The sequence below is a fragment of the Podarcis tiliguerta genome (assembly GCF_965153285.1).
Source record: "Podarcis tiliguerta genome assembly, chromosome: 11".
In the NCBI taxonomy this organism is placed as follows: Eukaryota; Metazoa; Chordata; class Lepidosauria; order Squamata; family Lacertidae; genus Podarcis; species Podarcis tiliguerta.
The window spans coordinates 6,208,133-6,220,481 of record NC_139544.1 but is presented as its reverse complement, the minus strand read 5'-3'; the positions used below and the strand labels follow the sequence as shown (position 1 = coordinate 6,220,481).

The following is a 12,349-nucleotide window of genomic DNA, read 5'->3' as shown; positions in this document are numbered from 1 at the left end:
CCTACAACCAGGCTTTTGAAAGGTTTGCAGAGGAGTGATAGTTTTCTCATGAAAGGAGGCAAGAATCTTGAGTTTACAAGTGAAGCCTATAGTGTGAAACAGACTCGCAAAGTCACTGTACTGAATAAACTAGAGCCTGTTTTCTTGCAGGCTGTTTAGACATCGTCATTTTTCATTTATTAAATGCGTATATTATTGATTAAATTTGACATCCCACCACTATCCCGTAGTCATAAGTCCGTACTTGTTTGATCGTGTCCACTTCCAATAGGGCTTTCCCCATGCTAAGAACAGACGTGCTTCAGCTTTTGCTCGAATGCAGCAAATTCCCCTTGGGAACAGTAATGCATCATCCCTTCCAAAGCCCTTTTCCTATTGCAGGAAGGACTGGGGGTGTCGGCCTAGGAATTAGCAGGTCGAGGAATACAGCCCACTGCATTTGGCAGTGCAAGGGGTCGGGGTTGGGTTCTTAACAGTGCTACCAAATAATGTGCATAGGTTGGGCGTGGGTTATTTAAGCTGATTTTTAAATGCAATTCAGGCAACATTCAACAAAGTCAAGCTGAGCGAGTGATTTGCAGGGACTGGAAGCCCCAAACCCCTTTGATGGGCACAGGGCCAGATTTAGGTTTGATGAGGGCCTAAGCTACTGAAGGTAATAAAAAGGTAAAGGGACCCCTGACCATTAGCTCCAGTCGCAGACTGGGGTTGAGGCGTTCATCTTGCTTTACTGGCCGAGGGAGCCAGCATACAGCTTCCGGGTCATGTGGCCAGCATGAATAAGCCGCTTTTGGCAAACCAGAGCAGCGCACGGAAACGCTGTTTACCTTCCCGCTGGAGCGGTACCTGTTTATCTACTTGCAGTCTTTTGGTGTGCTTTCGAACTGCTAGGTTGGCAGGAGCTGGGACCAAACAACAGGAGCTCACCCCGTAGTGGGGATTCAAATCACTGACCTGATCAGCAAGCCCTAAGCTCTGACGTCTAGACCACAGCGCCACCCGCGTCCCACTGAAGGTCAAAGGGCCCTTTAAATGTCCAGCTGTCCTTTGTCAACAATAAGTTGCCGTTTTTTTGTGTTGCATATATGCTATATGTCTAGTTACAGGTAGGTAGCCGTGTTGGTCTGCCATAGTCGAAACAAACAAACAAAAAAAATCCTTCCTGTAGCACCTTAGAGACCAACTAAGTTTGTTATTGGTATGAGCTTTCGTGTCTATGCACTTCTTCAGATACAATCTATCTACAATCTATTCAGAAGTATCTGGTTTAGTGTATTTTCAGAGTGGCTGGGGAAACCCAGCCAGATGGGCGGGGTACAAATAATAAATTATTATTATTATTATTATTATTATTAGTTGGTCTCTAAGGTGCTACTGGAAGATTGGGGTTTTTTATGTGCTATATGGTAATTTATGGACATAATAGGTATCTAAAACCAGTGATATTTTAGGGAGCAGGCTAGCAGGCAAGGCCCATTACATCATAGGAGCCTACACAAACAAAGCACTGTTGCTGTATGTAGGTTTTATTTTATTCGTTTTTTATCTTATATATCTAAATGTACATACAGGGGTTTTTTTTCCCTTTAATTTTTTTTGGGTGCCCCCAAGAGAGTGGGGTCCTAAGCTATAGCTTGTTTAGCTTATATCCGGCCCCGGATGACCACGAGGCCTGCCAGGCTGCACGCAGCTACTTTCGCTTTCCGAGTCCGGCCCGCCTGCTTGTAAATACGGCTAATTCTGATTGGAGCGTGAAAGTGGGAGGACTGGTACGAAGGTGGGAAAGGAAGGCATTTGCGCGCGCGGAAGCGGAGTGCGGGGGAGGAATCTTGTCGCCTTTCCTGCAACCAGAGTCCAGGTCTCGTCTGAACGTGGTAATACCTGCTCGCAAGCGGAGGTAAGAGGGCTTTGAGCGCTCGGAAGCGTCGCGATCTTTGGCTCAGGAAAGAAAAGCGGCGCTGTAACTCTGCAAAAAGTCACAGACTGCGCGCCTGCACCTATTTTCCGCAGGCCTGCGGGAGAGCAGCGGGTCTGGCGCGGCCACGTGCGTGGGAGAAGGCGACCCGATTCTCTTCTGCCCCCCCCCGACTCGCGCGGAGACCCTCCACTGGGATCCGATTGGGGATGGGAGCGGGAGGGAGGGAGGAGCGGGCTGGCGGGGAACGGCGCCTTTTTTGGTATGGTCTGAAATGCCTGGCTTTGTAAGAATCCCCGGAAATCGGCAGATCCGCAGGCATTCCGCATCTGGAGGCCGCTTTGCACAAGACGGCAGGATTTTAGATCAACGCTTAAAAAAGGATAAAATGAGAAGTGAAAAGTCACCTGGAAAGCGTAGTTATGAGTGAAACCATTAATCTGAAGGAGGCGGTGGCAGAGAGTCCTGTTGGCAACCCTGGAGAGCCCCTGCCGGCCAGTGTCGGTAATGCTGGACTCTATGGGGATAAGTTGACCAGGGAAGCTGTCTCTTCCTCCCCTCCCAGATTATTGAATGGGCTAGAAGAGTACGTCCTGTATTGTACAAGAGAAGCTGTCTTAAATGAGCTCCCTCAAGTTCAAAGCTTCCCTAAGTGCAAGGAGAAACAAGCTGTTGTAGGCAATGCTCATTCAGTTTTTGTTGAGGCAGGTTATACCTGGAAAAGGGAGATCCCAGAAGAAGAAAGATGGGGCTATTGGCAATAAATGCAACAATTGTGGAAGAAGTATAACACCTCTGCAGGCATCTGGCTGCATCTCTGTGGGGGACCCTGGATTTCTTTGAAGGGTCCCGCTTTCTGTTTTTGTGGAGCTTTTTCCTCTGCCTTCTTCTAAATCACAGGCCCTGCTTTGGTTCCTGTTATCTGAGCTAATAACTAGATAGTCCAGGAAGCTGAGTTTGCAATAATAGGAAAGGCTTGGCTGGTTATTTGCTTGACCTTTGAGACTCTTGGGTCTTATTTATTAGATAAATGAGACTCTTGGGTCTTATTTATTAGATAAATAAGGGCTGATTCACGCATATTCTACTCAGTGGTGCAAAGTCTTTGTGCTGGAAAGCTTTGTTTCTGTTAGTCACACATTCCTAATCATGGAACAACGAGTGCATGTGCTCCTTTTTTTTAACTGACTACATGCAGTATCAGAAATCATTCCCTTGTTGTTCTTCAAGTATGTTCATTTCCCCTGCACCTACTGTCCATATGCCACAAAATCAGCTCAGATTGGAGTGCTGTGTTCCACTTATGATGTTCCAAAACAATTACACTCAACATACAGACGCCAGAGCAAAAAGCGCCCACATGCACAGCCTACTGAATGGAAAACTGACCAATGGGTGACATCTAATGCTGTCCATGTGCAGGGTGGTAGAGACTTCCACGCACAGTGTCCTTTTCCTCTCCTTGCCACCAGCGGCCCTTGGCATAGCTTTTTTTTTTTTAAGAAGAAGAGTTTGGATTTGATATCCCGCCTTTCACTCCCCTTCTGGAGTCTCAAAGCGCCTAACATTCTCCTTTCCCTTCCTCCCCCACAACAAACACTCTGTGAGGTGAGTGGGGCTGAGAGACTTCAGAGAAGTGTGACTGGCCCAAGGTCACCCAGCAGCTGCATGTGGAGGAGCGGAGACGCGAACCCGGTTCCCCAGATTAGGAGACTACCGCTCTTGACCACTACACCACACTGGCTCCCGGCCCTTGGCATAGCTGTCAACTTTCCCCTTTTCTTGCAGGAAATCCTATTTGAAATAAGGGAATTTCCCTTTAAAAAAGGGAAACGTTGACAGCTATGGCCCTTGGTGAGCCTGAAAATCTGCTACAGAAGGTTGAGGGGGGCATGGGGGGAGGAGAATAAAGACTGGGAGGTGCTTGGGGAGAAGAGAAAGCAGAATTGGTGTTTCTGCTTGCACAATAATTGGATTTTACCCAGATCAGATTAACAGGCAATATTATCTTTACATAGAAACATAGGAAGACCATGGAGCCATTCCTGAGCCCTAAAGAATCTGCCAAATTCATAGCAGAACACAGTAAAGATGTGTACATTGAAGACGACGGTGTACGGAAAGTTGCAGAGATGTTATTTGACAAGGTCTTGGAGAAAGAGTTCAGTGTGGCCGGCTGGAAGTCTTCTCATGAGCTGAACCCTCAAGCGGCAAATGAAGATGCAGTGAACTGGGTGTTCCTTGCTGATACCCTCAATTTTTCCTTTTGGTCTGAGCGTGAAGACCACAAATGTCTGGTGAAGTATAAAGGCAAAACATACAGTGGTTACTGGTCTCTTTGCGCTGCCATCAACAGAGCACTTGATGAGGGTTAGTTCTTAATTTTCAAAATTAAAGAAGAGAATTTGTGGGCAAATAACCTTGATTTGGGGGGAAATGCAAAGCTCCATTCAAGTCAGCATTTGAAATCTTTGTGTTACTCATTCATCTGCAACTTTAGGTTTGGATCCCAGAGTCACAGGTGTGAGTTTCATCATTATTTTAAATAAGCAGGGCACTTGATACCTAACCTGCCATGCTTCAGAACTCCAGTACCAAAGGACCAGAATTAACAATAAGTCACAGGATTTGCCTCTCACAGTCTCTGCACCTGTGGGATAAACCTGAACACTACTGGTACCTGTGTGGTCATTAGGTAGCTTGATGAGCCTGGAGGCAGGCTGGACTGGATGGTATGTTAGGGAGCTGCTGAGATTGGGCAGCAGCGATCATTCTTAAATTCCCTATCTTAAATTCCTTGCCCTGAATCCTACAATCCGACACAGGAGAGCTCTGGTGAATGACAGAAATGAGTGAGGTGAGAGACCAAAGGGAAATGATAGTTTGTGGTATGAACAGAGTATTGATCGGAGAGAGGCGATTACCTCTGGGAAGCCTACTTAGCAGAGAGTGCAAGGGAAGTGGCTTAGTCGGGTGGGAGAGCGGTAACAGCCTCATTTTCTAGATCACAGAAAAAGCAGCTCCTCGTTACTAGATCACCATCATTACGAGATCACCAGAAAACCAGTTGCTCCCGTAATCAAGGGCGAATCTAAACAAAATATGAGCAATATTTCTTTTTGTAGGGTTGAGGATTCGTTTGGAAATAACGAAATAATATTGTTAGCCCGTGGGGACTTTCTGTGAGTGGGGATTCCACCTCCCTTCTACGAGGTGACATTTCGAATCCCGTACTGGGGGCTGCATAGGCTGCCTAAGTGTTGGGTTAATTAATATTTTGGTGCCTTTGGTAGGGGGTGGGTATGCTAGAGCCTTCTTCCACTTGTGTACCGCACTCCTCGGCGGTTGTGCATAGGAGAGTTAAGTTCTGCTTTATATTGCTTTTATGTATTTATTGTGATTAAAGTTAGGTGCTTTGAGAAGCTGGAGCTGAAGTTAGAAATACATGCAATAATAAACACAATTTGAAGGGGGGGAAATATTATTATATAATAGGTTAACTCAGGTTCTGTTTGCAGGCTTTCTGTAGGCATCTGTTTGGCAGAAGCAGGATAATGGGCAATTTAGAAGTGAACAGTTTAGTTGCTTTAATAATACGAGCAATGGTAAACTTTGCAATTCTGTAGCCGGGATATAAATAAATAGAGCTTCATCTATTATTGTATGGTTGTTACTGTTCCTTGTTGTTTTTGCTTTCTGAAGGAATACCCATTACCAGCGCTTCATATTATGCCACTATGACCCTGGAGCAAGTGAAACATGTCTTTCGCTCGGACACAGAAGTTCCCATGCCTTTAATCGAGGAGAGACATCGGGTGTTGAATGAGACCGGGACAGTTCTCCTGGAGAAATTTGGAGGCTCTTTCCTCTCGTGCGTTAAGAAGAGTGGGAAAAGTGCCCAGGCATTACTACAGCTCATAGTAGAAAATTTCCCATCTTTTAGAGATGAAGCTTCATTTCAGGTATTATTTTTATTATAGCTGCTTTTTTATTTTTTTACAAAATGTAATTCAAAGTGGTAAAACCTACATTGAAAACCAGCTCAAAACTTAAACAGAGTAAAAGCTAAAAACACATTCAGCATAGCTGTCAACTTTTCCCTTTTTCTTAAGGGAAATTTCCTTATTCTAAATAGGATTCCTCGCAAGAAAGGGGGAAAGTTGACAGCTATGCATTCAGATTTATTAAAAGACAGGATTGAAACATCCCACCAACTGAAGGGAAGCCACTTCGGGACAGGACACCACTAAATATTGTGAGAATGACGCTTACCTGTCTCTTGCCAGGGTGGCAGCCATCACCCATTTGGGGGAATATATTCCAGATCTACTCTAATTTTCAGTGTAGAAAATTTTCTCTTCTAAATATTCACAACTTCCCATTGCAAATAGACACCATTCTTCTCTGGGGAAATAAAATGCAAACAATGTTAAATATTATGGATTGGTGTTTCATTGACTTCACAAAACAGTGGCTCTTCTCAGACATCACACCAGGCAGTGGCATGTTCTAAATGTAGTTTAGAACCCAAACAATGGCTTGGGCTTTCAGATAGTCAAGAAACCGTGGTTTAGAAGTGCTTGTTTGCTTTGCTTTTCTGTCTGCTCAGCAGTCTTGTATCTGGGAGCCTTGGCCATATCTGGTTTATTGTCATAAAGCAGTTTATGGTCACATGCAAATAGGGTCAAATTATGTCTTGGCGTAAGAGAGGAGATTGGGGCCGTTTGTTCTTCCTCTGGTTATCCTGCTGTTCTTGCATTGCTGTGAGCAAAGTGTGTTTTCTGAACCTTGCCTTACAGTTTTTCTTGCTCCAGAGAAACCATAAGCTGTCAGCTATGTTGCTCTCAGTTTACAGATTATGGTTTGTTTGGAGAAGTCAAACGACAAATCTTGGTTCAGATGACACCATTAGCCAAACCATGGCATAGCTCACAGAAACTCAGCACAGTAGAAGCAAAGAACTAACAATATCTTCTCGGACGGCCCCTCTGCATGGGTGCTTGCTTGAAGCTGCAACTTGCTTTAGTGTTAACATGCAAACTGAGCCATAGTGTTTTGAAAACTCACTTTAAACCAGGCTTTCTGATTTGCTAGTGGATCACAAACTCTGGTTTGTTAGTTCACACTTCACACTAAAACATAATTACAATGCAATCCTATGCATGTCTACTCAAAAGTAAGTACTTTTTCCCATGTGTGTAGAGTATTATAGCCATAAGCACCATTAACCAGGGTTTAGTGTGATCTTTGAATAGAGCCAGTTACCTATACATTTACAACTATATATATATATATATATGCTTTCGTAGATTTTCACGGGTACAGGAATGCAGGTTTTGCAGGAATGCAGGAAGACACCCGAGGACACCAAAACCTGCATATATATATATATATATATATATATATATATATATATAATATCTACAGATAGATAGATATGACTTCAGTGTGCAAACATGGGTTGTATAGTATATTCTGGTTACCATGTGACTTGGAAGATCTTGGCTAAATAACATAATATATTAAAATGTAGTGATTTGTTTTCAGTGTCCATGGATTTGAACACTTGACTGTGGCTGCTGCGCATTCAGCTACAATATCATTTGTCATTCTTGTATCATTTAACTTGAGACTTGAAGTGTCAGTTCAGAATCCCCGTTCTGCCAAATGTATGCAGTTGTTACTTATTTGCATAGTAGTTTGTTACAATTGAACTGTCTGAACTTTTCGTTTGTAAAGTTTTAGATCTTTTTAAAATGCAGAATTTAAGGCCCCTTAAGGGTTTTTTTAAATCCAGGGTTCTCTAAAAGCAACAGTAGTAAACAACAACCTCTGTAATAGAAATATGTCCTCTCACCTTTATACAATTGGACTGTAACTTTCTAAGGGAGAGTCCTTGGCTATTTTATCCTACCAGGTTACATGTTCTGAAGGAAGACCAAATTTTCACCACTCTTCTAACAAGATGGATGCTAGTATCTGTTCGCATTGTCAACACAGTTGCCCTGGCAACAGATTGAGATATTGCAGAGATTTGCAGTACCAGGAAGGGGTGTGAGACGAGATTTAAGTGGTGAAAATGAATTAGGTTTCACCACTTTAGTAAAAATGCATACTAGAACATGGTAAATTTATTAGAATTGCATCCTAATCCTAAACATAATTATATTGAAGCGAGTTCGGTTGATTTCCATGGGATTTCTATGTATCTGTTTTGAAACATAGCCATAGATTTTCTGCTCATTTTTCAAGGTGCTATATGAGATCTCAGCCTGTGACAGCAGCTGAAAACTATTATTCACCTGAGGGAGCTATGAAAAAATAAAATTAAGTATTAGTTCCAATATGTAATTTTCGTTGTGTATAATTTTGATTTGCATTTTACTTCAATGAACTTGCTTCTCAAAGCATCCTAGTCAATGGATAAATATTACTTTTATATTGTTAATTATAGATATGAAAATATTTACAGTTAGCAATGTAATGAATCATTTCATGCTGGTGACATAGTATGGTGACGTACTAATGTTAACATGTGTGCTGAATATATCTTAACCACATCTCATGCAGTATAACTAAACCAGTAATAGTTTTGAAGTTGTTAGCCCCAGTGAAATCTACATACAGAAGTGTTATTTGCTGCATTGGAATGACAGGTATAAATCAATCATGCATTTTGACCATATGCACTGCATTACTTTTGGTGAGATGTACACATTTGATGGCTTGGTTAGTTTGCCCTATGCTATTTTGCAAAATTTAATTAAAAGTGAAACATAAATTATGGAAGTAAAATAATACTGTAACAAAAATTCTGCTTTTATTCTTGATTAGAGCTGCACCAGGGCACAAATGTTTTGGAGTTGTTTCTTATTACACTGCTAGTTTTTGAAAGATTGGAACTTTTGTAAATTTTACAGCACACTAACAAAAAGCAATAAAAACATACATAATCATTGAAATCCACAGTAGGGCAATGTATTCCAGTAGGAGCAGTCAAAATGTTGCAAAAATGGTGCTTGAGCTTTTAAGTTACTTATAACTCTTCACCAAGGTAGATATTACACAAAGCTGAAGTTGGGTGAATGAAGGAAAAATCCATTAAAAAAAATAGGCTGGATGTTAAAGCCTTGAAGTCTGCATTTATACTCATTCCAAATATAGTGATTGCAGACCGATTAGTCTCTACTGTATGTTTGCAAGTATCAGGTTACACCTAGAATTCTGCGATGAAGAAGCATCGGCCGCCTCCTATTTTTGTACACGAGAAGCCTGTTATCTTGTCTCATGCCTTAAGGAAAACACACAGGTCAGGGAATAATTTAGCAAGTGTAATATTTTGATATGGCACTGGAGTTTTGAGGTAATGAAAGGATCGTTTCAGATCAGAATGTGTGTGCAGATCTGAATAGATAATCTGACCTTTGAAATTTTCCAGAAACATGTTGCTTCAAATGAAATCCAATCCAGAAATATACTGATGCTTGGAGATTTACAAAAATAATCCAGTGTAGAGCACAGATGCAAACATTGGTATATAAGCACACCCCTTTGCCAAAAATGCAAAATCCCTGAAATAACTGAAGTAAATAGGTTTATCAATGTATAAAGCAGGCATGGCCAAACTTCACCCTCCAGCTGTTTTGGGACTACAATTCCCATCATCCCTGACCACTGGTCCTGTTAGCTAGGGATCATGGGAGTTGTAGTCTCAAAACAGCTAGAGGGCCAAGTTTGGCCATGCCTGGTATAAAGTGTGCATAAAGTCTATGATCCTCACCTGCACCTAGAGCTTTGGCAGGGCATTGCAGCAGCAGTCCCTACTGTTGAAGAGGATTTCTTTATTATTGAACTGGGCAAAAGATTCCTGCATAGCAGAGGGCTGGACTAGACTAGAACACCCTCTTGGTCCCTCCCAACTCTATGATTCTGTAACATTTATATTGCACTCCAGAACCAGATTAGAAGCCAGTGTACATGACTAAGTGCTGTTGCAATGCAAGTGAATCGTCCAGTTCTAGTTGATAATCTAGCCCCCCTCTTTGGGAGTCACTGAAGTTTCCAGGCTGTTTTCACAGAGAGGTCTCAACATGCACCTATGCTATAAGTTGTCAAAAAGAACCTTGAAGTATCATAATGGTGTATATTTTCCCTTTGCCTGTCAGGGTAGAAAGGTGGCTTTCTACAAACGAGCGCAGATTCTTGTGGCTGACACCTGGAGTGTCCTGGAAGGAAAAGGAGACGGCTGCTTCGGTGATATTTCCAGTGTGACTATATTTGCTGATTATAGAATACCACAGGTGCTTGTTCACTTGGGAGCAATGAAATATTCTGATGAACTAATGAAAAAACTCAAGGAAGGTATGAAACCATTCAGGATAATAAAAAATGTTAACCTCTTTTGCTAAATGTATCACCACCTATCTTAGGCTATGTACACATTAGTAGTTTAAAATGAAGAAAGGTTGTTTCCCCATCTGCATTTCAAGTTACATTGGCATGTTGCTGTACACACTAGCGAGGAGGCACCCTCTCATGTGCATTATCTGTTTTACCCAGGCATACGCGCGCACACACACACACATACACACCACCATCACACATGTACCAGCAGTGGGAGTGCGCGAGAGCCAGAGCAAACCATATTGTGTACACAGCTCCTGTCAGGTTTGCAGGTTAAACCATTGAATATACATAACCTGAATTATCCTGATTAAAGTTGAAAGCGTTAGAAATGCCATCTTTTATATATATATACAGTGGTACCCAGCAAGACGAATGCCTCGGAAGACGAAAAACTCGCAAGATGAAAGGGTTTTCTGTTTTCTGAGTTGCTTCGCAAGACGGATTTCCCTATGGGCTTGCTTCGCAAGACAGAATGTCTTGCGCCTTTTTTTTAAGCCGCCAATGCATTCCTATGGGAAACCGTCAATACGCAGCAGTGCTTCGCAAGACGAAAAAACTCGTAGAACGAAAAAACTCGCAGAACGAATTAATTTCATCTTGCGAGGCACCACTGTATATAAAAGTGCTGTGTACTGCAGCTAGGTTTAATATTCTGAGTGTCCTACCTCTTCTTTTTTATTAATTTATATTACTCTCCTGTAGGGCACATGTTCCCATCTGGAGACTATCAGGAAGTGGAAATCCGAGGTTGCTCTATTTGGTGTTGTGATCTCATTTGCAATCACTTGCTGGAGCTTTACAAAAAGAAAGGCCAGAACATGGATGAGAAGATCAATGCAGTTCTCCTCGATTATTATCTATGGGACTATGCGCGGGATCATCGGGAAGATATGAAGGGAGTTCCTTTCCATCGTACCCGTTGCATATACTACTGAATACTGTTTTAATCATTGAGGATAAAGTATAGCATCAAAATCTAGATGCTGAGTTGTGCCGCGTAGTGGTGCCATTGAAATCAGCAAGACTTAATTTAGTCATGACTCATTTAATTCCAATTTGTTACCCAATAACAGTTTTGTATAAAAACTTGCAAAGAGTAAATTGAGAGCACTTATCATGTATTTTTCAGAATCTACTCTTTTAAAAGCTATTATGCACACTATCTGTATCACAGGAAAGGTGTTTTCTCGCAATGTTTACACCATTCCTTTGCTGCTTTGATTGTTTTGTTTCAAGCGCACCTGAGTCTGTAATTGATAAAGTTTCTATTTCTGTTTCAGCAATATTTTTGTATTCTGTTCAATGAAGAAAATGGTGTGAAATAATATAAAACACAATTCTGGATTATATCTCATAATATACCAGTAAGCTGAATATGGCATCGTAATAAATGCTTCTTCAAATTAATCACCTATGTGCTTGTGCATATATGAATATATACATTATGCCTCATATACCTTCTTGTACCACATATCTGCTGAGCTAAAACCACCAAGTTATATTTTTATGTAAAGCATGTTTGTTTTTGCCCATTATCCCAGTGGATTCCAGGATGCTTTATAATTTTGTTTATTAAAAAAATACAAATATACATAATAAAACTGCATAAAGGATGAGACCAACAACCAAAAGGAGCAGTCAACAGCACTTTTGACTTTTAAAGACAAAACTAATGAAAAGGTTTATGCATGATGCCTGAAGATATAGGAGTTGATACCATCTGCATGCAAAGCATGTGTTCTACCCCCTGATTTATAGCCTCTCGACTCGCCCTTACAAGGATGCAAATCTAGGCACACAAAATGAAAACAATTGTACGTTGCTGTATGTAAGGGGCTTCGGATGGATACCTTCTGAGACCTGAAGAAGTCCCTGCTATCAGGAGCTCGTCCTCAATTCGAGTAGGACCCTGGCAGAGACCCATGCCCGACTGGCATGTTCTCTTCCTCCTGGTCGATCGTTCGGGAGCTTCGAAAGCTTTCTTCAGCCCAAACGTCAGCAACTGATGCCAACAGACGTTGACACACT

At 41.9% G+C, this 12,349-nt stretch overlaps 1 protein-coding gene and 1 long non-coding RNA gene across 2 annotated transcripts in view; one reads left to right on the top strand and one right to left on the bottom strand.

The window, feature by feature from the left end:
• The first annotated feature begins 1,770 nt into the window (after positions 1-1,770).
• On the top strand, positions 1,771-11,728 carry QNG1 (Q-nucleotide N-glycosylase 1). Its single transcript, XM_083403540.1, has 5 exons — positions 1,771-1,897; positions 3,934-4,285; positions 5,618-5,877; positions 10,081-10,276; positions 11,024-11,728. The coding sequence occupies exons 2-5, from the start codon at positions 3,949-3,951 to the stop codon at positions 11,254-11,256; spliced, it is 1,026 nt and encodes a 341-aa protein (XP_083259666.1). The 5' UTR covers positions 1,771-1,897; positions 3,934-3,948; the 3' UTR covers positions 11,257-11,728.
• Positions 4,760-12,349, bottom strand: part of LOC310659793 — a 37,220-nt gene continuing 29,630 nt past the window's right edge. Inside the window, exon 2 of the long non-coding RNA XR_014503011.1 lies at positions 4,760-4,935. This is a non-coding gene — a long non-coding RNA (uncharacterized lncRNA). The remainder of the gene's footprint in view (positions 4,936-12,349) is intronic.

What these genes read in the sequence shown, in the direction of transcription:
- QNG1 (XM_083403540.1), top strand. Translation starts at nt 3,949, where the DNA reads ATGGAGCCATTCCTGAGCCCTAAAGAATCTGCCAAATTCATAGCAGAA. An exon ending in GAGATGAAGCTTCATTTCAG is followed by an intron (nt 5,878 to 10,080) that starts GTATTATTTTTA and finishes TTTGCCTGTCAG; the next exon opens with GGTAGAAAGGTGGCTTTCTA. An exon ending in AATGAAAAAACTCAAGGAAG is followed by an intron (nt 10,277 to 11,023) that starts GTATGAAACCAT and finishes ACTCTCCTGTAG; the next exon opens with GGCACATGTTCCCATCTGGA.